The sequence below is a fragment of the Petaurus breviceps genome, unplaced genomic scaffold (assembly GCF_028583685.1).
Source record: "Petaurus breviceps papuanus isolate PSGF00001 unplaced genomic scaffold, PetGlider_PUasm1.0 151, whole genome shotgun sequence".
Lineage (NCBI taxonomy): Eukaryota > Metazoa > Chordata > Mammalia > Diprotodontia > Petauridae > Petaurus > Petaurus breviceps.
Genome location: NW_027185712.1, coordinates 17383952 through 17405428, shown reverse-complemented (window position 1 = coordinate 17405428; position 21477 = coordinate 17383952). Strand labels below are relative to the sequence as shown.

Genomic DNA, 21477 nt, shown 5'->3' with positions numbered 1-21477 from the left:
TGATTTACAGTCTTTTTTCCTAGAGGAAAATGTTTAACGTCTATCACCACAATAGGAAAAAGACAAAACAAAACCCTAGTCTTAGGGGTTTTGTGCATCCTTCAAAGAAAGCTCCAGTTTTATAATAATGCAGGTAGCCAGCAGAAATGGGAAATGGTGATACAAAAATCACACCCAAAATGAGTGGATTATCATGACCAGGCACCTATGATGAAAAATGAAAAACACAGAACTATAATGATGATTTTTCCATCCTGCCTCCAGCATCTTCAATATCCTTCATGATCACTTTGACCCTGGAACTCACACCCCATGTTTACCCCTTGCCCCTGGGACCCCTCCCTCTAATAGGAAAGGATGGAGGTATAGAAGTCCTCCCAGAAACTTCATTTAAGGAAGGCACCCTGGTCAACCATCTCTTAATTTCCCATCTGGCTGCCCTCTTCTGGACTTCACCATCCTCTTCCTCTCTTCACCCATGCTAGATATTTCCCCCTTCTCTTTTTCAGTTTCCTTTGGCTTGCTGTCTTCTCCCATTAGATCATAAGCTCATTGAGGGCAAGGGCTTGTCTTGCTTTGCTCTAATTTTATTTTTAATTCTCAGCACTTAGCATAGCACCTAGCATATAGTGGGAGCTTAAGAAATATTTCTTCACTGACTGATTTAACACTACACCCACTTCCTTGGCAAAGGACAAATACAATAACTGTTTACTTGAACATTCTTTTTTGTCTTCTGTCAAATCAGTTTGTGATATTGTATATTATGTTACTCAATGTTCCTTTCTAAAAGGATTCATGTGATACATTTCTTGAGTTTAGTTTCAGGAAAAAATTTGTGTCTGAAAATGATTTTATAGACTTCTCTTTTCAGAAAATGAAAATTACATAATTTGATGTATTTCCCCTTTTGCCAGAAAACTTAGATTCTAAGATCCTCTTAATAAAAAGATTTGTTCTGTGGAGTTTGGATTCAGTCAAAGGGCCATCCATGCTTGAGGACCTAGAGGTCCACATGTGGTCTTGAACCCCCAGGCTCCCCACCCCTGGCTTACAACTTGATTCCATATCCAGTTGCATCTTGAATGCATCTCTTTCCATTTAAATGGCTCTATTCTGTTTATCCTTAAATGTCTTATTTTTAACTTAAAAATTGTCTCAACTCTTCTTGGAAGATGATGATTATAAAAATAAATAATTAAAAGCACAAATGAAGAAACAAACAATTTAATAAATGAATACAACTCTGGTCTGTAGAGCCTTAACTAGGAATTACTACATCTGGGTCAGAGAATAATGGAAATATCACTCATTCAGAAGCCAGAGGACCTGGGTTAAACTCTCTTCTCTCATGCTTATTACTTATGTGACTTAGTATAAATCACTTAATCTCCCCAAGTCTCAGTTTTCTTATGTGTAAAATTAAAGGGTTGAACGAAATAGTCTCTGAGTTCTATGATCCTACAGACACCCTCAGTTAGGGTAAGGAAGGGGTTGTGCTTAGATGGAGAGGATAGGAGGAGGGGAAGCTCACTTTCGGCAGATGTCTGGCTACCTGTTTTAGCTAATTATTCTCACTAACTATACACTAGGCTAATTGTTGTTTCTATACTGCAGAAGGGCAGAGAATTGTCTGTGCCTCTCAAATTAGTACTCTAGAGCAAGTACTCCAGATTAAATTACACTAAAATTATCCCTCAGGACCCATTCTACCCTAATTATGATTCTTTTATTCTGTCAGATTGATTCCCCATAGCTAATGACCAACTATGCTCTGTTGATACCTTGTTGGCTATCCTCATTAACCTAAGTATAGTAACACTCAATTTTCTGAATATCAGCCTTCCAGTCATCCCAAGCATTGAGAATAGCCACCAAACAAGAAAAACAAAACTTATTTATGAGAGTAGAGAAAATCTCTGAATTACATCAAATCATGCTGAACAACTAAAGATTAGCCTGGTGAACAATTTATATAATAATAGCAACACTGCAAAGACAAACAACTTTGAAACCTGGAAGAACTCTGACCAATGCAATGGCCAACCACAACTCCAAAGGACTAATGATGAACTAACTATGCTACCTACCACCCTCCCAGAAGAGAGGTGATGGGCAATCAATGTGCAGAATGAAATACAAACGTTTGTACATGGCCACCACGGAAATCTGTTCTGCTTGACTATTCATATGTGTTACAAGGGTTTGTGGGTTGCTTTTAAATGTACAATGGGGATTAAATTGGAAGGGGAGAAAATAAATGCTTGTTAATCAGAAAAAAAGCTGAATATTATACTGTACATAATATTCAATGACTTGAGAAAAAGGAGCCCCTTCACTGTCCTGTAAGTGAACAAAACCACTGACACAAACCACCTGACACAAGGCCCTTGACTGTATAGAAGAGAGACAGAAGAGAAAAGAAAGCAGAAGGAAGGCATATGGCAAAGAAGAATTAATGAGATTAGAAACAGCAATATCAGCAGATAGTGGAAGCAGTGATAAGAGCAGCAAGCAATGGACCAACAGTACAGTGCATGATAAACTACAGGAATGAAAGAGAAGAAAACTATGAAATCTCTGCAGTTCTGAGGAGCGGGAGGAATGGCCCCACTCATCTCACTGGTCCTTATGGGGAGACTGCTGCAGATGCTTCAACTACAGGGCAGTCCTGCAGTCTTTGAGGGAGAAAAGCAGGGAAGGAGTGGTACATTTAGTGAATCAAAGTCCAAAAGAGTCCTTCAATAGCCTCACTGGACATCACTGTACTCCTCTGTGAATAGGCATTTACTGAGCACTTACTGTACGCAAAATGCTTTTGGTAAATAAGCAGGGCCACACGGAGAACAGCTAGGTGCTGTAGTACATAGGGTGCCAGGCCTGAAATGAGGAAGACTCATCTTCCTTAGTTCCCATATGGTCTTCCACACTTGCTAGCTGTGTGACCCTGGGCAAGTCACTTAACCCTGGCTGCCTCAGTTCCCTCATGTGTAAAAATGAGCTGGAGAAGGAAATGCCAAACCACTCCAGTGGTTTGAAAACCCCAAATGGAGTCATGAAAAGTCAGGAATAACAACAATACTGAAAGCCCAATGATGAAAAATATTGTAAATCTGAAGTAATATTAGCCATAGTTCAGAGGCAAACTGAGCTGTAACACAGTGGGGTGTCACAGCCTGTACAATGAATCAATCAACACATCTCTACTGAGTACAACTCACTGTATGAGGCTGTACCATGATAATGGTGCTGTGTATCTACCACTTCACCTCCATTATCTATTGATCTCTATATGATTTCACATGTCAAGAAACTGAGTCTCCAAGAGGTTGTGACTTGCCCACGATCACACAGCTAATAAGTGTCAGAGTCAGGATTTGGCAATGAGGTGGTGACAGACCTCAAATGAGGAAGACTCATTTTCCTGAGTTCCAATTTGGCCTCAAACGCTTGCTAGCTGTGTGACCCTGGGCAAATCACTTAACCCTGCCTGCCTCAGTTTCCTCATGTGTACAAGAAGTAAATGGCAAACTACTCCAGTATCTTTGCCAAGAAAGTCCCAGAAGGGGTCACAAAGAGTCAAACGTGACAGAAGCAACAAAACACAGGATTTGAATTCAGATGCCTCCTCGCTCCCTTTGACTACACACTGGGAGAGTACTGGACCAGGAATCTGGAGGACATAAGTTTGAATGCTGCCTCTGATACTTGTGGGATCCCAAGCAAGTCACTTCTCTAGCTCTGTAAACGGGGGGTTAATAATGGCACCTACCTCATAAAGCTGTACTTTTGAGAATCAAATGGGATAACGTATGTTGGGAGTTTTGCAAATCTTAAAGTACCACATAAATATTAGCTCATATTAATAGTATCAATAACAATGATAATAACGCCTACATTGTGAAAATAATTGTATTTCAGAAGCCTTCTGACAGTATGTATCACAAATTTTATCTAATGAAAAGATCACAAAACTGCCTTTAGTCCCCAACCCAATGCTAATCGGGAAAAGCAAAAGATCTGCATGGGCCGATACAATTAACCGAGCGGTCAGCATTTTCTGAGTGAAGTCTTTGTTATTTCAAAAGGAGACTCAGGGGAGAGCTGGAGAAAGCCAATCACTAAATCAGGAAGCCACAGGACAATCCTATATCTACTTCTAAACATAATCCATCCTCTACACAGTTGTTCAAGGCTCATGAAACTGATCTCTCCTGGTGAAGCCAGCCAGATTCCATCCTCGTAGGTGCCTGTAGAAGCAAATAACCTAGGATTTGAAAGAATAAGGACAGGTTGGCTGTTTTCAGCTGTGCTAATTGTCATGGACCCCTTTCAAATAATATAAGATCCTTAAAGGACAGCACCCAAAATTATAGGAGATACTTAATAAATGCCTGGTGATTGAATAACAAAAATACAGTCTCTGGTAAATGGAAAATGCCAATGTCTGGGAACTTTCACACATTCACCTGTGGCTTACAGACCACAACACAATGAATGTACAATCACAGAACGGTTTGTTTTATGATAGGTTGTATTTTCTTTTTCTATCTTCAGTAACACATCATTTCAGAACATATTTGAGAATAGCAAAGTTCCCCTGAAGCTGAATAGTTAACTGCAAAGTTCACCGTGAGGAAGCAAGAATTAACACCTTGTAATCAATATTTACCATCTTTTTTACCTGGTGACTGGTAATGATACCTCACTGATTCAATCTGTGAGCAAGGGTGTTATTCAAAACATGCTTTTACAGATAAGATTTCAATTTCTTTATAACTTTTAAAGAATGTTTCTTGAGCCTGAAATGCTCCTGAGTGAAATATTAAGGAAGGGTTGTAGAAAATTCTATCTGGGTGTCAGAACCAAAGTATTATCTCTCAGTGGCGATGGGGCAGCCTGTGGTAACAGAAACAACACTGGCCTAAGAACCAGAAGCCAGGGATTCAGGTGCATGCTCTGACCTTTGAGGCCGGAGGTGGTACAGGGGATAGAGTGCTGGGCTGGGAGTGAGGAAAACCTGAGTTCTGTGCAGCCTCAAAAACTACCTAGCCGTGTTGCCTTGGGCAAGTCACTCAAACTTCTATTTCCCTCAGTTTCCTCAACTGTAAAATGTGGATAACAACTGCACCTACCTCACAGGGTTGGTAGCATTGGTAGGTACTATATAATGCTAGTTATTGTTATCAGAATAATTAAATAAAAATAATAATTTGTCAGTAATAATTTAGCAAGTCACTGAACCTCTGAGGTCCACTGTCCTCATCTATAAAAAAATGTGGGTGATATTCCTTGCCTGATATTGTTGTGCCATAGTGGCTAAGGTGCTGGATCCTGGAATCAGGAGACAACTTCAAATTCTGAGGACACCTTTACTAGCTACGGGATCATTGAAATTCTAAGAGCTTCATATATAAAATAAGGATCATATTTGTTCAAATCACCTGAGAGGGTGAGGAAAGTGAGCCTAAAAGCACTATGCAAACACAAGTTATTATTATGAACTGAGATATTTGCAAAAGTACTTTCTAATCCATACAACTGTAGAAATATAATTATGATGATAATAAAGAAATTGCAGGTTTGGAAACAAGTCCTTAATTTTCAGCCTTAAATACTATTGAGATGACTTTGCTTAGTTGGGTAGTATACCCATCTCTCTTTAAACTGGTTTTACTCTCTGCTGCTTCTCTGTTTTATGAGGCAATACCACTCATCACCTTCCTGCATCCACCTCAACAAGATTTTACAAACATTTTCATGTTCTAAACTGTGCTGCCTTCGGCTGCTACTTCTCTCCATTTAGCAAGTAAGTCACATACTTTTCAAACTAAGGTACTTTTTAAAAAAACAACTTCTTTTATAACTCTTTATAGTTTTTAATAGTTCTTTTTTTAAAGTTCTTTTTTACTTGTTGGCAATCTATTGATAAAATTTTCATATGAACTTATGGTCAATTTTTGATACATATATGCCAATTTTTTAATCATCAATAGCTTTTTCAAATAGGTCCAGATTGAATTGTTTTCACTGCTAGCCATATATTATTTCTTCTAGCAGTTTATTCATTTTGATCTTTGTTATAATAAATCTCTAGTTTGACTATAAGTAGACAGCTGATTCAGGAATGACTCTCCTATCAGTAATAAAGTTTACACACACACACACCTCTTAAAATATAATTAATTTTCTTTTTGTGATATTATTTGGTTCTCATCATATCCACAGTCTACTGATTCTTTTCTCAAAGAAAGCACTCATAATAAACCAATATGAGATTTCTGTGCCATTTGTAAGTCTCCGGCATATCTTTCCTGATTTCTAATCCATATTTTCTAGTACATTTCTCACATCCTTACTATTCCCACCTTCGCACTGAAATCACTTCATATCAAAGTATATGTTGATCTAATGGGAGGGTATAATCAACTTCTTCATAGAATTCTTCTGCTCAATCATTTGCAACAGATATTGGTACAAAAGTTGCAATTATTTTCATGGTGGTCCTTTTGCAAATACTTATTATGAACACCACAATACTAAATGACCAAATTTTACCCAAAATGTTGTCTCATTTGCCTTTCAAAGTGTGATTAAAAACTAACTCCATCAACTCCTATATTTGCCTCTCCAAAAAGACCCTACGAACCATCCTTCCAATTAAAATGCAAATTTTTTCTTCTTCTAGTGAGAATGTCAAGATTGAGATGACAGAGGTTCTCATCACTCACTGGTCATTAATGAGGATTTTATATTTAGAGTAGAAAGGCTATGTTAAAGTTTCTAGACTGTGTAAAAATTATGTGATTCTTAGCACCATGTATCCCTTCTCTTCCACTCTGCCCCCATCACTGCAGAAGCAAGAGGAGATCAAGTAGCACTGAGGGTCATTCTGAATGGACTACCATGGCCAAAGAATCAAGCAGCCTCTTGGTGAGAAGCATCTCCATGTTAAGGTAGGTTAATCTTCAGAAGGCAGACTCAGTCTGTTACTGAAAATGTATCTTAAGCTTTTCTATCATAGAACCTGTCTCTCATTTTTTCCTAGCACTCCTACTTGACTGGCACAGCCTTTAACAAACCAGAGTCACCTCCATATGATGGTGAGTCATTAGAGTAGGAGTTTGTGAATGAAAATGGGCAGATAACAAAAAGAATAAAAATAGAAAAGATCTGAGAAGATTTTTCTAACAAACTATCTCACGTTCAAAGACAATAGAGTCATTACCCTTGGGCTTATAGGGAAGATAGCACTAAAAAGAAGGTGGCAAAGTAACTCAATCTAACCTATACCCCAGTGTACAAAATGGGGGTACAACCTTTTGTGGTTCTGGGAAAAGGCTACCTACATATTTTCTTCTATTTTTCAGTGTACTCAATCTTAACACAAACACAAAACTTACCATATAAACCAAGCTGATTATGTAAACAAATGTGCTTTATTCCCAAATTGAGTTTTTCCACATGAACCAAACAATACTGTCTGAGTTGGAAACATTTGCTTTACACTTACTGGATTTTAAAGATGTACCAAAATTTGGGGAACTAATGAGCTAAGTATTTGTTGGGAGGGGAAGCCAACTCACTAGCTGCACCAAGTAAGGGAAAAAGGAAGAGGAAAACAAAATCTCAGAGCTTCCCAATTCCACATCTGCAAACCCTTTCACATGCAAATAAAATCCCTATCTTTTTTGTCAGTGTTCTTGGAAGGAATGACACCTATTTTCTCCACCATTTATTAGTGCTGCACATTTCTCCTCTTTTTAAATTCTAATCGTCTCCTATGACAGATACGCATTGGACTGGTCATACACTATCTAAGGCAGTGAGAAGGAGCTGGAAAAGAGGCCACATCATCCAATCCCCTAATCTGACAGAAGGAACTTCACTGCATATTGCTCAGAACTTAAGGATGGTTTTAAATAGAGAAATCAGGGATGGCTAGGTGGTGCAGTGAATAGAGCATTGGCCCTGGAGTCAAGAGGACCTGAGTTCAAATATGAACTCAGACACTTAACACTTAGCTGAGTGATCTTGGGCAAGTCGCTTAACCCCAATTGTCCTGCCTTCCCCAGAAAGAAAGTAAAGAAAGGAAAGAGAGAGAGAAGAGAGAAAGAGAGAGAAAAGGAAAGAAAGGGAGGGAGGGAGGGAGGGAGGGAGGAGAGAGAGAGAGAGAGAGAGAGAGAGAGAGAGAGAGAGAGAGAGAGAGAGAGAGAGAGAGAGAGAGAGAGAGAGAGAGAGAGAGAGTCAACTGACTTCTCAGCAATGCAAAGCTCTAAGACAACTCCAAAAGGCTCAAGATGGAAAATGCTATCCACATCCAGAGAAAGAATTACAGAATATAAATGCAGATTGAAGCATACTATTTGTTCTTTCTCTTTTTTGTTTTGTTTCTTCTTTCTAGTGGTTCATTCTACTGGTTATAATTCTTCTTTACAACAAGACTAATGTGAAAATATGTTTAATATGGATATATAGAGAGAGCTTTTATCAGATTGTACACCATCTGGGAAGGGGGGAGAAGAGGAAGGGAGACAATTAGAATTTAAAATTCAAAAGCTTGTGGAATTGAATATTGTAAATTAAAAATAAATTAGTTAATTAAAAATAAAGAGAAGTCCAAAACATACCTTCACCAAAAATGCACAAGTTTTAGTTAGATCCAGGAATGGTACCTGAATGGAACAGGGAATGATATCACAAGGGAGCAGGTGTTCTCTACGTAACAGAAGCCAAAAGCAATGGTGGGAAGGTAGTTGTACCTTCACTTAGTTTCTCCTCACTTGGAATGTCCATCCCATCTGCCTAAATGAGGCTACTTAAAGGCCCAGCCCAAGTTTCACTTATTTGAGACTTTCTCTTCTCTCATTCCTATCTTCCCTGGGCTCTAAATACACTTATAATCTATACTACAAAGACAAAATTCTCTGGTCTCTGCCATCATAACTCAGCTCCCTTCTCCCTCTGCTCCCAAAGCACCCTTCTCTCATTAGTGAATCTACATTTTGAGGAGGGGTCCAGACCAGGCATCTTTCATTCTTCCCACAGCTTCCTTTTATGTGTTGTCTTTCCCCAATAAAATGTAAGTTCCTTGAGGGCTGGGATGATCTTCCTAATTGTTTATATTTGTATTGAGCATATATTCCTATGCTTGACACATAGGAAGCAATTAAAAAATGCTTATTAACTTATTGTGGGACCCTAGGAAAGTCATTCAATCCTGTTTGCCTCAGTTTCCTCATCTGTAAAATGAACTGGAGAAGGAAACAGCAAACCTTCCAGTATCTTTGCCAAGAAAACCCCAAATGGGGTTACGAAGAGCTGGACACAAATGAAATGACTTGAACAACAAAATCATGATCTTACAGTCAGAACTCATGTCATATTAAACTAACATATCGTTCAAATTGAGTTTCAAGTAATGCAAATGATATTTAGATAAAAGGGTCACATGCCAATACTAATTCATTACTCATTTAAATATGGTTATTTTCATCTGACTAACACCAGTGGAAGTGATATTCAACACAAGCAAAGACACAGGCTCTACCTCAAAGGGGTTACAAATTCAGTCACACAAACTATGTAATTCAATCTTAAATGGAGGCATAAAATTTCAAAGACGTGTAGTCAGGTCCCACTTTCTACTTCATTATCCCTCTCTTCACTGTCAACAAAACTCTCTCACTTTCTCAAAACCCACTAGTAGGTTCATGCTCAAAAAACAAATCCCTACTCAGTTTCTTGTCTCTCTGGTATTTCACTTTGGATTTTATTTTATGAGACATCTCCCACCCCGCCCCGCCATATCTGCTTTCTTTCTAGTCAACCATTTCTTACCCTTTCTTACTTTATGTTACTTCTCTGCTTTCTTGGGCAGGAAGGCTACACATCTAAGACAATAAAAGGTAAGTTCCTTGAGGCAGAAATTGTTTCATTTTTGTCTTTGTATCCCTATTGCCCGGTACATCATAAGCAATTTGTAAATATGTATTGAATTGAAAGTTTGCATTTGGGATTATTTTAAATTTTTTTTTCTTTTTGTAGGGGGTAAGGTAGGGCAGTTGCAGTTAAGTGACTTGCCCAAGGTCACACAGCTACTGTTTGTGTGTGTGTGTGTGTGTGTGTGTGTGTGTGTTAAGTGTCTGAGGCCAAATTTGAACTCAGGTACTCCTGACTCCAGGGCCAGTGCTCTACTCACTGTGCCACCTAGCCAACCCTACATTTGAGATTATTTTGCAAATATTTCTTTTTTTGCCACATTTTCTTTGAGCACCTTTCTTGTTCACATAAAGTTCACACCAGAGTGGGAGCAAAGATCAAGGTGACCTTTCAAGTATTCTCCCACTGATAGCCTTCACCTCCAGCCTTGGCATTTTTCTATATAAGAACAGCATGGATAAGTGATGGAGTTTACAACTTTATAGGCCAATAGCTGTGGGAGAGTGATTCTCTATTGGAGGTGATGATAAACTTCAGAAGAGAAGGTGGGAGAAAAAGCAATAAAGAATCTTCCCTGTTCTCAGTGAAGGGGCAGACCAAGAGAAGATTCAAACTGAACTTAACAACATAAGGAAAGGCAAGCCCTATGAGAAGAAGGGGAAAGTAATCCAGTACCCAGGGTTGTTGCCCTTTAATCTCCCCCCTTGCGAGGGGAGTCTTCGAGAACAGACCAACAGTCTTCCAGCATACAGCACACTGATTCTGGAAGCCAGCAATAAGAAGATGACCTCTTAGATATCCCAATCTTACGTGGAAATCAGTTCATGAATGCAAACCACAATCAACTCAATCAAAATTGAGGAAGCAGAACTCGGCACAGGGAATGATTTTGAAGAAATGGCCAAAAATATGGCAACATGCAATATGGCCAACTTTTCCCAATAAAAATGTCAAAGTGGTGCATGGTCTAATTAAAGAGAATTGCTAGGCTCTCCACTACTGCCTGATGCTGAGGGGTGGAAGGTTTCACCAACCAGACTTTTCCCCCAAAATCTGTCTGGCTCCTGAAATAAAGACTGTCCAACCAAAGATGAGCTATTAAGGGTACCAAGTCTCCATAGTGACATGCTCCCACCAATCCACTTCTCCTCTGTTCACACTAAGTCACATCTTCCTAGGCCAATGGCTGGCCTACTCTATAGTATCTGTGTGTGTGCATGAACATATATTTGCATTTATTTATGTGTGTGTGCATGTACATATGAGCAGGGGAAAACAGTTCTTCCTGTTTACAATAGCACATTTACTACTTTAAAAGGGAAGCTGACTAACCATGGGGAGGCCAAACATTAACCATCCTCTTGTCACGGTGAGACCACAAATCGCAATAGTCACAGGGTGAGACAGCCCTGGCCCCACAATGCCAGGATCATGGAAGGAATTGGTTCTGAAGCTCAGGTGCTACCTTCTATATGAGACTTGTCCTGGTACCCTCAGTTACCAGTGTTTTCCCCAACCCCCCTCCCAAAAAACTGAGTTCATATTTACATTCATTCACAGATCTAGGAAGAATCTCTGAAGTCATCTATCTCGTTCAATCCCTGCATCTTAAAGATGAGGAGACCTAGCAAAGTTAAGGATTTGCCCAAGGTCGCAAGGGTAGTAGACGTCAGAGGGGGAATGTGAAACCAAGTCTTCAGACTCTACTGTAGCATGTGGTGGCAAGGCACTTAATAAATTCCTAATAAATGGGATTGAGTTGATCATCTTATCTTCACTCACCCACACCTACTATAGAAGGCAGGGACAATTATTATCATCAATACTTTACCCACAGAGCGATGGCACTGCCTTTTCCCAGGGTCACATCACTATTTGTCAGGAGTAGGGACGAGTACTACAACACATAGAATCACAGAAGCTTAGAGCTTGAAGGAGTCTCCAAAATCACCTGCCCCCCCACCTACCTACCTGAAGTAGGCATCTCCTCTAAAATATCCCTAGCAAGTGGGGTATTGGGACCAATCGGACCAAGCATTCCTTCAATGTCTACTATATTTCAAGAAATGTGTTTAGTCCCTAATAAATATTATCTCATTTGATTCCCCCAAGGACTCAGAGAGATAGATGCTCTTATGACCTCCATATCATAGCTGAGGAAGCTGAAGCAAACAGCCCTTAAGTGACTTGCCCAGGGTCACACAGTTGAATTTCAACTCAGATCTTCCTGACTCTAGACCCAGCACCCCATCTACTGTACTACCAAGCTGCCTCCTAGGAGACCCCTAAATGGGGTCAACTTTCTTCTGCCTAACAGGCCAGTGTTCCATCCACAAGTATACTAATCTTGTCAAAGTCAATGTCCAGACTGAGGAAGTCCAGGAAGGAACCCTAGAGAATCCAGAGCAAAGGTGCTCCCCTGTCTGGCCTCCATCCCACTCGAAGCCACAAGTCCTTAGGACTTTATAAATCAAAGCCATATGTGCCACACAGCCAGGGCTTTACCACCACTCCACCCCCCCTCCTCCCACCCTGTAGGGCTACCGCCTGGACCTGCCCACGTCTATACAAGAATGAAGCTCAAAAGCAAGTTATTTTAACTTCCAAATTTCCCTTGAGCTTAATGCTAAAGGAGTTCCTACAGAAATCATATACACATACCTGTAGCTCTCCTCACAGAAATAAACACAGCTGCATTTACTAAATGGCAGTAACTAGGCTTTGAACAAGCAGAGTAGTGTTTATTTCACCGTATGATGCTACATACATACAAAAGAACTAAAATAAATCTAGGATCAATGAACTGTTAAGTTGATTTATTTGAATATGCAGTTATTGAATGAATGCACTTCATATGTTTGTTTAAATCTGTGAACATTTAGTGAACATCCAGTTTCTTTACATTTTTTTTACAGGTCCCTCTCCTTCCCCCTACATACAAAAATCTTTAAAACATTCAGTGCAGCCAAAATCACTACCAGAAAATTTAAAATTAAAGCACCTACCAAAAGCATTCCTTTTGTTGCACATCAACCCAGATACAAGACCAATGAAAACATAATGTTGTCTATGTGCCATGATGCTATTTTGATTTATTATTTTATTGACAAAAATGTTTTTGATGCAGAGATTTCTGAAAATGATCTTACAAAAATAAATCTTTACTTGTCAAAACAGAGTTTCCATCTCCCGGGCAGCACTACAGGGAGACATCAAGATTTCCTCTGGCTACCTTACACCCATTCTCAATGCATGTATGGAGTAAAGGAAAATTACCAGCTCCTTCCAATAGTTAGCTAACCCTTAAAAATCTTCCATCCAGCCCATCTGTCTCTGTTCTTGGATTGTGAATACATCACACCTTGAGAAAGTTTCAAAGGTATAGTAGAGCCTTATGTCAGAAAATTCATTCATCCATTCAACATATATTATATGCCAGCTGTGTGGAAAGTACTGCCCTCAACCTTGGGAATAAAAAGACAAAGTCCCTGCCCTCAAAGAGCTTATATCCTCTCTTAGGAATTTTAGCCCTAGTCCATCCTTTTTACCTCTGGGACACTCAACCCCAGGTAGAACACAGCCTTCTTCTTTTGGAGTACCACTTCATGGACTCTGGTACAGAGAAAAGTGTCCTACCTCAGGGGATCAGAGGACAGAGGTTCAAATCTGCCTCTGATGCTTACTACCTATACACTGGACCTGGAGTCAGGAAGACCTGAGTTCAAAATGCGCCTCAGATGACTCACTAGTTGTGTCACTCTAGGAAAAATCACTTAGCCTGTCTTCCTCAGTTTCCTAATCAGTAAAGTAAGGATGATAATTCCATCTGTTTTATTTTGTGTTTTCTTGTGCAATATGGCTAAAATGAAAAGATGTTTGGCATGATTTCACATGTACAACTGATATCCAACTACTTGCCTTTTCAAAGAGGGATTGGGAGGAAGGGAGAATATTTGGAACTCAACATTTTCAAAAATTATTTAAATTTTTTTACCATAACTGGGATATATTTAGTGAAATAAATAAAAATAATTTTATTAAAAGTGCTATTTTTAAAAGCACCACTCACTCTATTTCCCTTAGAATTGCACCTAAGGCAACATCCTACTCTGCCTACCTTCAGTCATGATCCTGGCTGTAAGCATTACTAAGACATTTTTTCTGCAATAGCCCCTTGAAACTTTTTGTGTCATTTTGCCTCCAAGATCAAATATAGAATGCTCTGTCTGGGATTCAAAGCCCTTCATAACCTGGCCTCCTCCTACCTTTCCAATCTTCTTACACCTTCCTGCCCAACTGGTACTTTCATCCAATGACTCTGGCCTCCTGGCTGTTACACTACAGCATCTTCTCTGGCTGCCCCCATGCCTGAAATGCCCTCCCTCTTCAACTCTGCCTTCTTGTAAGTCCCAACTGAAATCTCAACTGTATAAGAATCCTCACCTAATACCTCTTAACTCCAGGGCCTGCCTTCTACTAATTATTTTCTGTTTATCCTTTATTTGGCTTGCATCTAAATATCTGTTTGCTCATTGTTTCCCCGTGAGATTGCCCTTGAGGGCAAGGATCCTTTTTTTGCCTCTTTTTGTATCCCCAGTGCTTGACTAGGAGCTTAATAAATGCTTACTGACTGATTAAATAAATTGAATGCTTTCTCTCCTCCATCTCCTTCTTATAAAATCCTTACCTTACCTGAAAATAGAGTATGGGTTCCATCCTTGAGGCCCTTCATGATCCCCCCTAGTTGTTAGTATTCTCCTCCCACCCCTAAACTACTCTGTATTTACAAGTTGTAATAGCAGGCGCCTTAGCACATCCAGGGTGGGCTCTCTGATCTGCTTTGCTAAAGGACAGACAACTTTTAAAGGGATCAACAATCTTACATTAATTACAGATAAGTAGAAAACACAAGCAGAGAAGTTAGCACAGAGATTCAACAGACAGGGCTCCTACTGTCTGAACAAAGTAATACAGCCACCTACATACAACAGCAGACTGAGAGAGCACAAACCTCTGAGTCATCAGGGGGCTCTTAACAAACGGCTACTCAGAGTCCCGTCCAGGGAATCAAAAGGTCTTTCTCATGAGTGAGCCCCCAAAGTAAAATACCAACTTACCAGTATATATAGTTTCCAACTAATAGACTCAGAGCCAGAAGGCACCACAACTCTCCTGACTCAGAGCCTAATCGGCTAGGTACCAAAAGGTGTGAAAGCCTTCCTATAAGCAAGCCTCCCCTAAGCAAGCTCCTCCTTAGGCAAGTTCCTCCCCCAGTGAGCTCAGGATATATCACAGCTGTGACTGAAACACCTGTGTACCTTTAGACCTGGGAACAGCTCCTGTTCCAAGGGAAAAAAGGAAACGTGGTCACACAGGCCCATTAATGGACGAGGAAGATCTTCCTATTCCATTAACATTACACATGTGTCCCCCCCCCAAAAAAAAAAAAAAGGTAAGCTCCTTGAGGAGCAGGGGTGGCTGGCTGCACATATTTAAAGTTAGAAGAGATTTGAGAGTTTATCTAATCCCGTTCCCCACCATATACAGATGAGAAAATGAAGACCCAGATTTGGGATTTGCTCAAAGTCACATAGGTAGTAAAAGATCCAAGATTGGAATTCAGATCTTCTAGTGCCAAAAATCCCATACTGCTTGTTGTCTTTCTCTCTCTAGCACACTGTCTTGCATACAGCAGACAGTCAATAAATGCTTGTTAAATTGAAATGAACTAAACTTCTCTTCAGGAAATATGAATCTCCCAACCATACAGAGAGGGACTGGAAAAGCTGTATGACTTTCTGCTGCTGTGACCTTTATCCCCTCCCCCACCAGGCACTTGAGCCTCCAGGCCTGTGCCAGGCTTTCCTCTGTGAGCTCTTCTGGGAATATTCTCTCCGCCTGGCACACAGACACCCTAGGTCTGACTCAGTAGCCACATAAGGCCAATTAGGGCCATCCCACTGCAGTCTCTAAATTCTAGCCTCCAGGGCCACACCTACCCTTAAGACAAAGGAAACCAAAATCATTTTGTTTCTCCCTGCCATTGTTTTGGGGGTGTACAGAACACCAGACTTTCTGGCACAGAATTCTATACTCCAACAGAAGAGGAAAGCACACTTTAAATATACACACAAAGGCATATACAGCCTGGTTAATGGTAAGATGTTACCATGGGAATGGTATCTGGCAACATGTAATCTCTGCCAGGTGCAAGATGCTAAGATTAAATTCTGGAGACATGAAGACATTCAGGCTTTGCATCACCAGAACCACCACAATGTATAGATTTTTAAAACCTAGCTGGGTTTTAATCAGCCATCAAGCACCTACTGTGTGTCAGGCAACGTCCCATACCTAACATTACTCTCTTTCAGACCAGCAGAGCTCAGCAGAGTCTTGCTTGAGGACCCATTTCTGATGATCCAAAAGGCCGCCCCTGAGTGAAACCAGGTTATATATTCAGAATGCATAAAAGCTGAGGTCTAGACAGGAAGAAATGTAGAGAAAAACACATGCACCACGGAGCTCACAGCGGATGAAGAAAAAGATAAATCATTTGAGAAGTTGGCAGTAGAAAGCTTGAGATCTGCCCGTCCACCTTGCACATTCTTTTACATCAAACACTCATCGGATAATAGAGAGCAGGGAATGCAGATCCTAGCAGAATGCCTGGTATGCTTCATGCCAAGAAGAGGAACATTAAAAGCCACCAGAAGCTGTGAGAGATGTGAAGGTAAATGGAAAGGAAGCAGCTAGGGGCTGGATGTGGGGTCAAGGAAATCCAAGTTCAAATCCAGTCTCAGATCCTTACTAGCTACATGATACTGGACACATCTTTTACCTTTATCAGCCTCAGTTTCCTCTTCTGCAAAATGAGAATGATAACTGCACCTACCTCCCAAGGGTGTTGTGCAGATCAGATGTGATAATGTTTGTAAAGCATTATGCAAACCTTGAAGCATTTTTATAAATGCTATTATTTTTACTAACAAGAAAAGGAAATTAGAGTGCAGTAGAAAATCAGAGGTTGGTGATAAAATATCCTTTGGAAAGCATGTTCCTAGCCTAAATGTTCTGAATATCCATCTCCCACCTCTGTGCCTGTCCAAAGGCTATCCACTATACCTCAAATGCCCTCCCTTCCTCACTGCTAGCTGCAGGGAATCTCCAGTTTCCTTCAAAGATCAGGTCAAGAGCCACCTTGTCTATGAGGTATCTCCTAACCCTTCCAGGTGCTAGTTCCCCTCTCCCAAAAACTGCCTGTACTGACAGTACAGGTGGTCTCCAATAAAATTTAAGTTTGTCCATGAAAAGAACCATTTTTTGTCTTTTTGTTTTTTTCACTTTGTATCTCAATCACTGAAGAGTACTTGGCATATTGTAAACCCATGCATGGTAAATGCTTGCTGACTGACTGATTCTATAGTCTTTGCCCTTCCCATCATTCAGGAAACTCAGATCAGAGCAATGCTTTTGAAGGACAGGCAAACTAAAACACCAATTTGTTCATTTAAAACATTTTCTTGAAAGAGAAGAAATTATTAGTTTTCACAATTATTTGGTACAACAGAAGTAATAGAGGAGACCATTAGGAGAAAGTCCATTTCCTTCAGCTGGCTTGGCTAGGGCATATGGAAATCATTTCTTATTTGAGCGATAATGGTCTTTCTTGACTGATACTTCTTTCTCATAAGGCTTGTATGATTTTGTCAGGACTGGGGTTCCTTTACTTTTTTTTACAGAAAATAAATACAAGTATCCCAAACATGAAATGAAGTTCAGAATGTCATTAACCAATATAACTTAAAGGCTATCCAGACACTTGTCCAGAAATTCCAGAAAACTGGTTGTAATTTAATTTTCTCTAACCTCATCACTTTCTTACCCACCATCAAAAAAAATAGCAGAAAATATGATACTTTACTGTTTCTGAATAGGTTTTCTTCTTTTCCTCCCAGCATACATACACTCTCCTGGTGGAATCATGGTCTTTGTCCCTGGAACAGAAAAGCACAGTCTCTTGGAGAAAAACTGATAATTTGACAAACCCACCAAAAGCAAGAAACTCATGGCAAGTCAGCATTTTGCTTGCCATAAAGAACTCTGGGACTCATGTGACACAGGTCACATGACCCGTGTTCAGATGCTGCCCCTTAGTAGTGACTACCTGTGTGACCCTGGGGAAGTCACAACCTCCTTATCTGAAAAGTCCCGGGCGTTGGAGCAGATGGTCTCAGAGGTCCCTTGTAGCTTTAGATCTTCGACCCTACCCTTCACCATTCAAGGTCACTGTGTCAAATCTTGAAATAAACGTCTCCAGCTTTTTTTTTTTTTTTTGAGACTAGCCTACCTACTCTTCCCAAGCTTGCCCTCCTTCCTCCCATCTCAAGGTGTTATGAATAGGGATCTTTGCCCAGCCATGAGGTGTTACATAAGTGCGTGGTTATTGTTATTGCTATTCTTTTCTCATTTTCCCCTGCTGCCCTTGCTGGACAGTTGGAAAGCCTCCTGAGTCTTGTTAAGATGATCTCTGAGGTTTCTGAGAATGACATCTGCCTCTATGAATTCACCTACACCTGCATTCAACTCCATAAGGAAATGTTCCAGGAAAAGTCGGCTGAGACACGCAGGCGCTCACTTGCTTGTAGCCTGGGACAATACAATATTAACACAGACATGTTGCCATTTTTATATCTCTATAGTTACACCATTCCTATCACAAAGGACACAACCACAGCACTTCCTTCCAACAAGTGGACTGCATGTTCCCACACAAACTGAAAAACCTTCATTTTAAAGGGTTTCCTTACCTTGATAAGCTTTCAAGTGAAACACTCGATCATTTTGCTCCTAAAGCTGGTTCTGAAGTTTTTTTGAAGTAGACAAACATCTTAAACATAAAATCAAAATATAAACTATACACACACAAAGACACAAACACACACATACCACCACACCAGCAGCAGCAGCAGCACCACCCCAGTATCTTTATAGGCAAGGTAAATACTGTCAACGTACTACTTTGGAGTTTGTCCCAAGAAGCATTCAAGTGCCTTCTGTGAAGTGTTTCGTGTGAATCTCAAGGCTGTGGTCTTTGTGGCTTCTCGGAAGGATGCTGGTCACCTTCCTCTCCTTTACAACTACATTCTTATGTACTGTTTGTGGAGAGTGGGGGACTATGGACGTTTTCTGATCAAAATCTGGCGATTTATTTTTGGGATCAAGTTTGGTTTTATCTGACTATGGTGGAGGTGGGGGAGGGTGAAGGAAGCTTGATATATCTGTGCCAAAAATGTCAGCATGTTTCAAATCAGTCATTATGCCAGTGGGCAAACTATAACAATGAGGATATTTATTCTGAATTTTTTAACTTGATGTCATGGAGGGACACAAATTTTTTGTACCCATTTGGAAAAATATGCAAGCATCAAGAAGAGGATATGTATTTGTATTATCTAGAAGCATCATCTCTAGCCTAACACCAGTTCTCATAAAAATAAGTCACAAAACTTTAGAGCCCTCACAGTCCTTAGAAAGCATCTAGTATTTTCCAAACTAACAGTGTCACAAAAATAATAGAGACTAAAACGCATGGCTGGATCCCCAAAATCCTAGTCTGGAAGTATGATGCCCTTGAGTTTTATTTCCCGCCCCCCTCCCCCGAGGGTGGCCCAGGCAGGATTTCATCCACATAGGTAACTCCCACTGTGGAAATTCTCTTCCTCTGATACAGCTACAACCCCTCTCACTTAGGGCCTTGGAACACTACCTGGGGTACTGAAACATTAAGCCAAGTGCCCATGGTTACATAACCAGTATGTGTCAGAGGTAGGGCTTCAGCCCAGTTCTTTCAGACTCCAAGGCCAGTCCTTAATCCATTCTTCCAAGCGTCTTTCATCCTCAGAATAAATGAAGTGATATTTGTGGGCAAAACAGAGAAAATTAATATTTATTTTCACACCCAAATATTATTATATATATTTCTGATCCATATGCATATCCACATTTAAAGTTTTGAAACAGAAAACTACAGGGAAATTTTCTCATGGAACTCTAATTCACTTTGGATGGAATGATGTATTTCCACAGAATACGGTTTGGAGAACACTGATCTTGCCCCACTCCCTCATTTCATAGACAGGAAAGTGAGAGTTAGAACAGGTAAATAATTTGCCACAGTCATGTAGCTAATTAACGGCAGAGCTGGAACTACAACTCAAGGCTTTCCTGGGCTGGTGTTCTTTTCTCCCCACCCCCATTCCTTAAATTCTTCTCTAAAAAAAAAAAGCTTGATTTCAGTTAGCAGCCCAAATTTAGAATCAGAAGGGATGAGGGCAGCTAGTTCTTGCAATGGATAGAGCACCAGCCTTGGAGTCAAGAGGACCTAGGTTCAAATTCAGCCTCAGACACTTACTTACTAACTGTGTGACCCTGGGCAAGTCACTTAACCCTGACTGCCACAAAAAAACAACCAAAAAAAAAAAAAGAATTAGACCAGAGAAGATAAGTAACTTATCTATGCTCACACAAGTAAACAGCTGATCCAGAATTCAAACCCAGTGCCTTTGAGTACAAATATACCACTATTTCAACTGCAGCACATGGTTTATTTTTTAAAATACTCCTTGGATGGAGAATATGCCCATACACTTTGTTAGTCACATCCCAAAAGGCTGAATGAAGTGAGTAAAATTTTTCGTTAACAATTAAGCCATGAATGTCATTTCAATTCTGTGCTCTAAAATGTTGTTTCTACCACTACCTATAACACATATATCATCCTGATGAGAAGATGGATGGCCTTCATAGATGTCCTAATGGCAAACAGTAAAGAAATGCCTAGGATAACCTGAAGGACCATCCCCATATTTTGTGTTGACACTTGAAATAAGCTCAGGAGCAAGTCTTTGAACCTTAATTGCAAGTCAAGATAACCAGCATTTACTAGAAGCACACAACATGGCAGGCTCTAGAGTTACAAGGAAAGGCAAAACCAGTCCCTGTCCTCAAGAGGCTCACCTATAAACTGTAGGGCTCTTCACTTAAACAGAAAGGAGACAGAACTCTAGATCACCCCTACTTTTTCTCACCCATGGAAAAGTCACCCACCCAACCTCTACTGAGTTCCAGTCAACTTCACAGGGCTCACTAACATTAAAAGGACATTGAATCTATACTAAGCATATCTAAAAGGAACAATTAAACTTAATATGTCTTTGAAATGTTACACTTGATGCCAAATTAATGCAGAACAAAATTTGTGTACTTGAAAAGTTTTCACTGGGTTTGCATCAATTAAGCCAACTTCAAGTGTGATATTTTCAGCTGTTTTTAGTCTGGTGATAATGAGGCCAGTTGCATGGATCCTAGTGAGCAGAGGCTGCCATTACCTCAGAGACACCTGGACTCAAATGCTGCTACATCTTCCCCTCCCCATGTACTAGAATGAGACTGTATACATAGCCTGAGAAACACGTAAACAGCAGTCCTACTCCACGATGCTCTGCTCAGACCAAGAGTTCTCAACATTCTTTT

General features: G+C 40.2%; 1 protein-coding gene across 1 annotated transcript in view; it reads right to left on the bottom strand.

Moving 5' to 3' along the window:
- Nucleotides 1-21477, bottom strand: part of AHRR (aryl hydrocarbon receptor repressor) — a 264267-nt gene that overhangs the window by 237031 nt on the left and 5759 nt on the right. The window contains exon 2 of the mRNA XM_069076018.1: nucleotides 17867-17939. Coding sequence (XP_068932119.1) covers nucleotides 17867-17928 — 62 coding nt within the window. The 5' untranslated portion in view covers nucleotides 17929-17939. The remainder of the gene's footprint in view (nucleotides 1-17866; nucleotides 17940-21477) is intronic.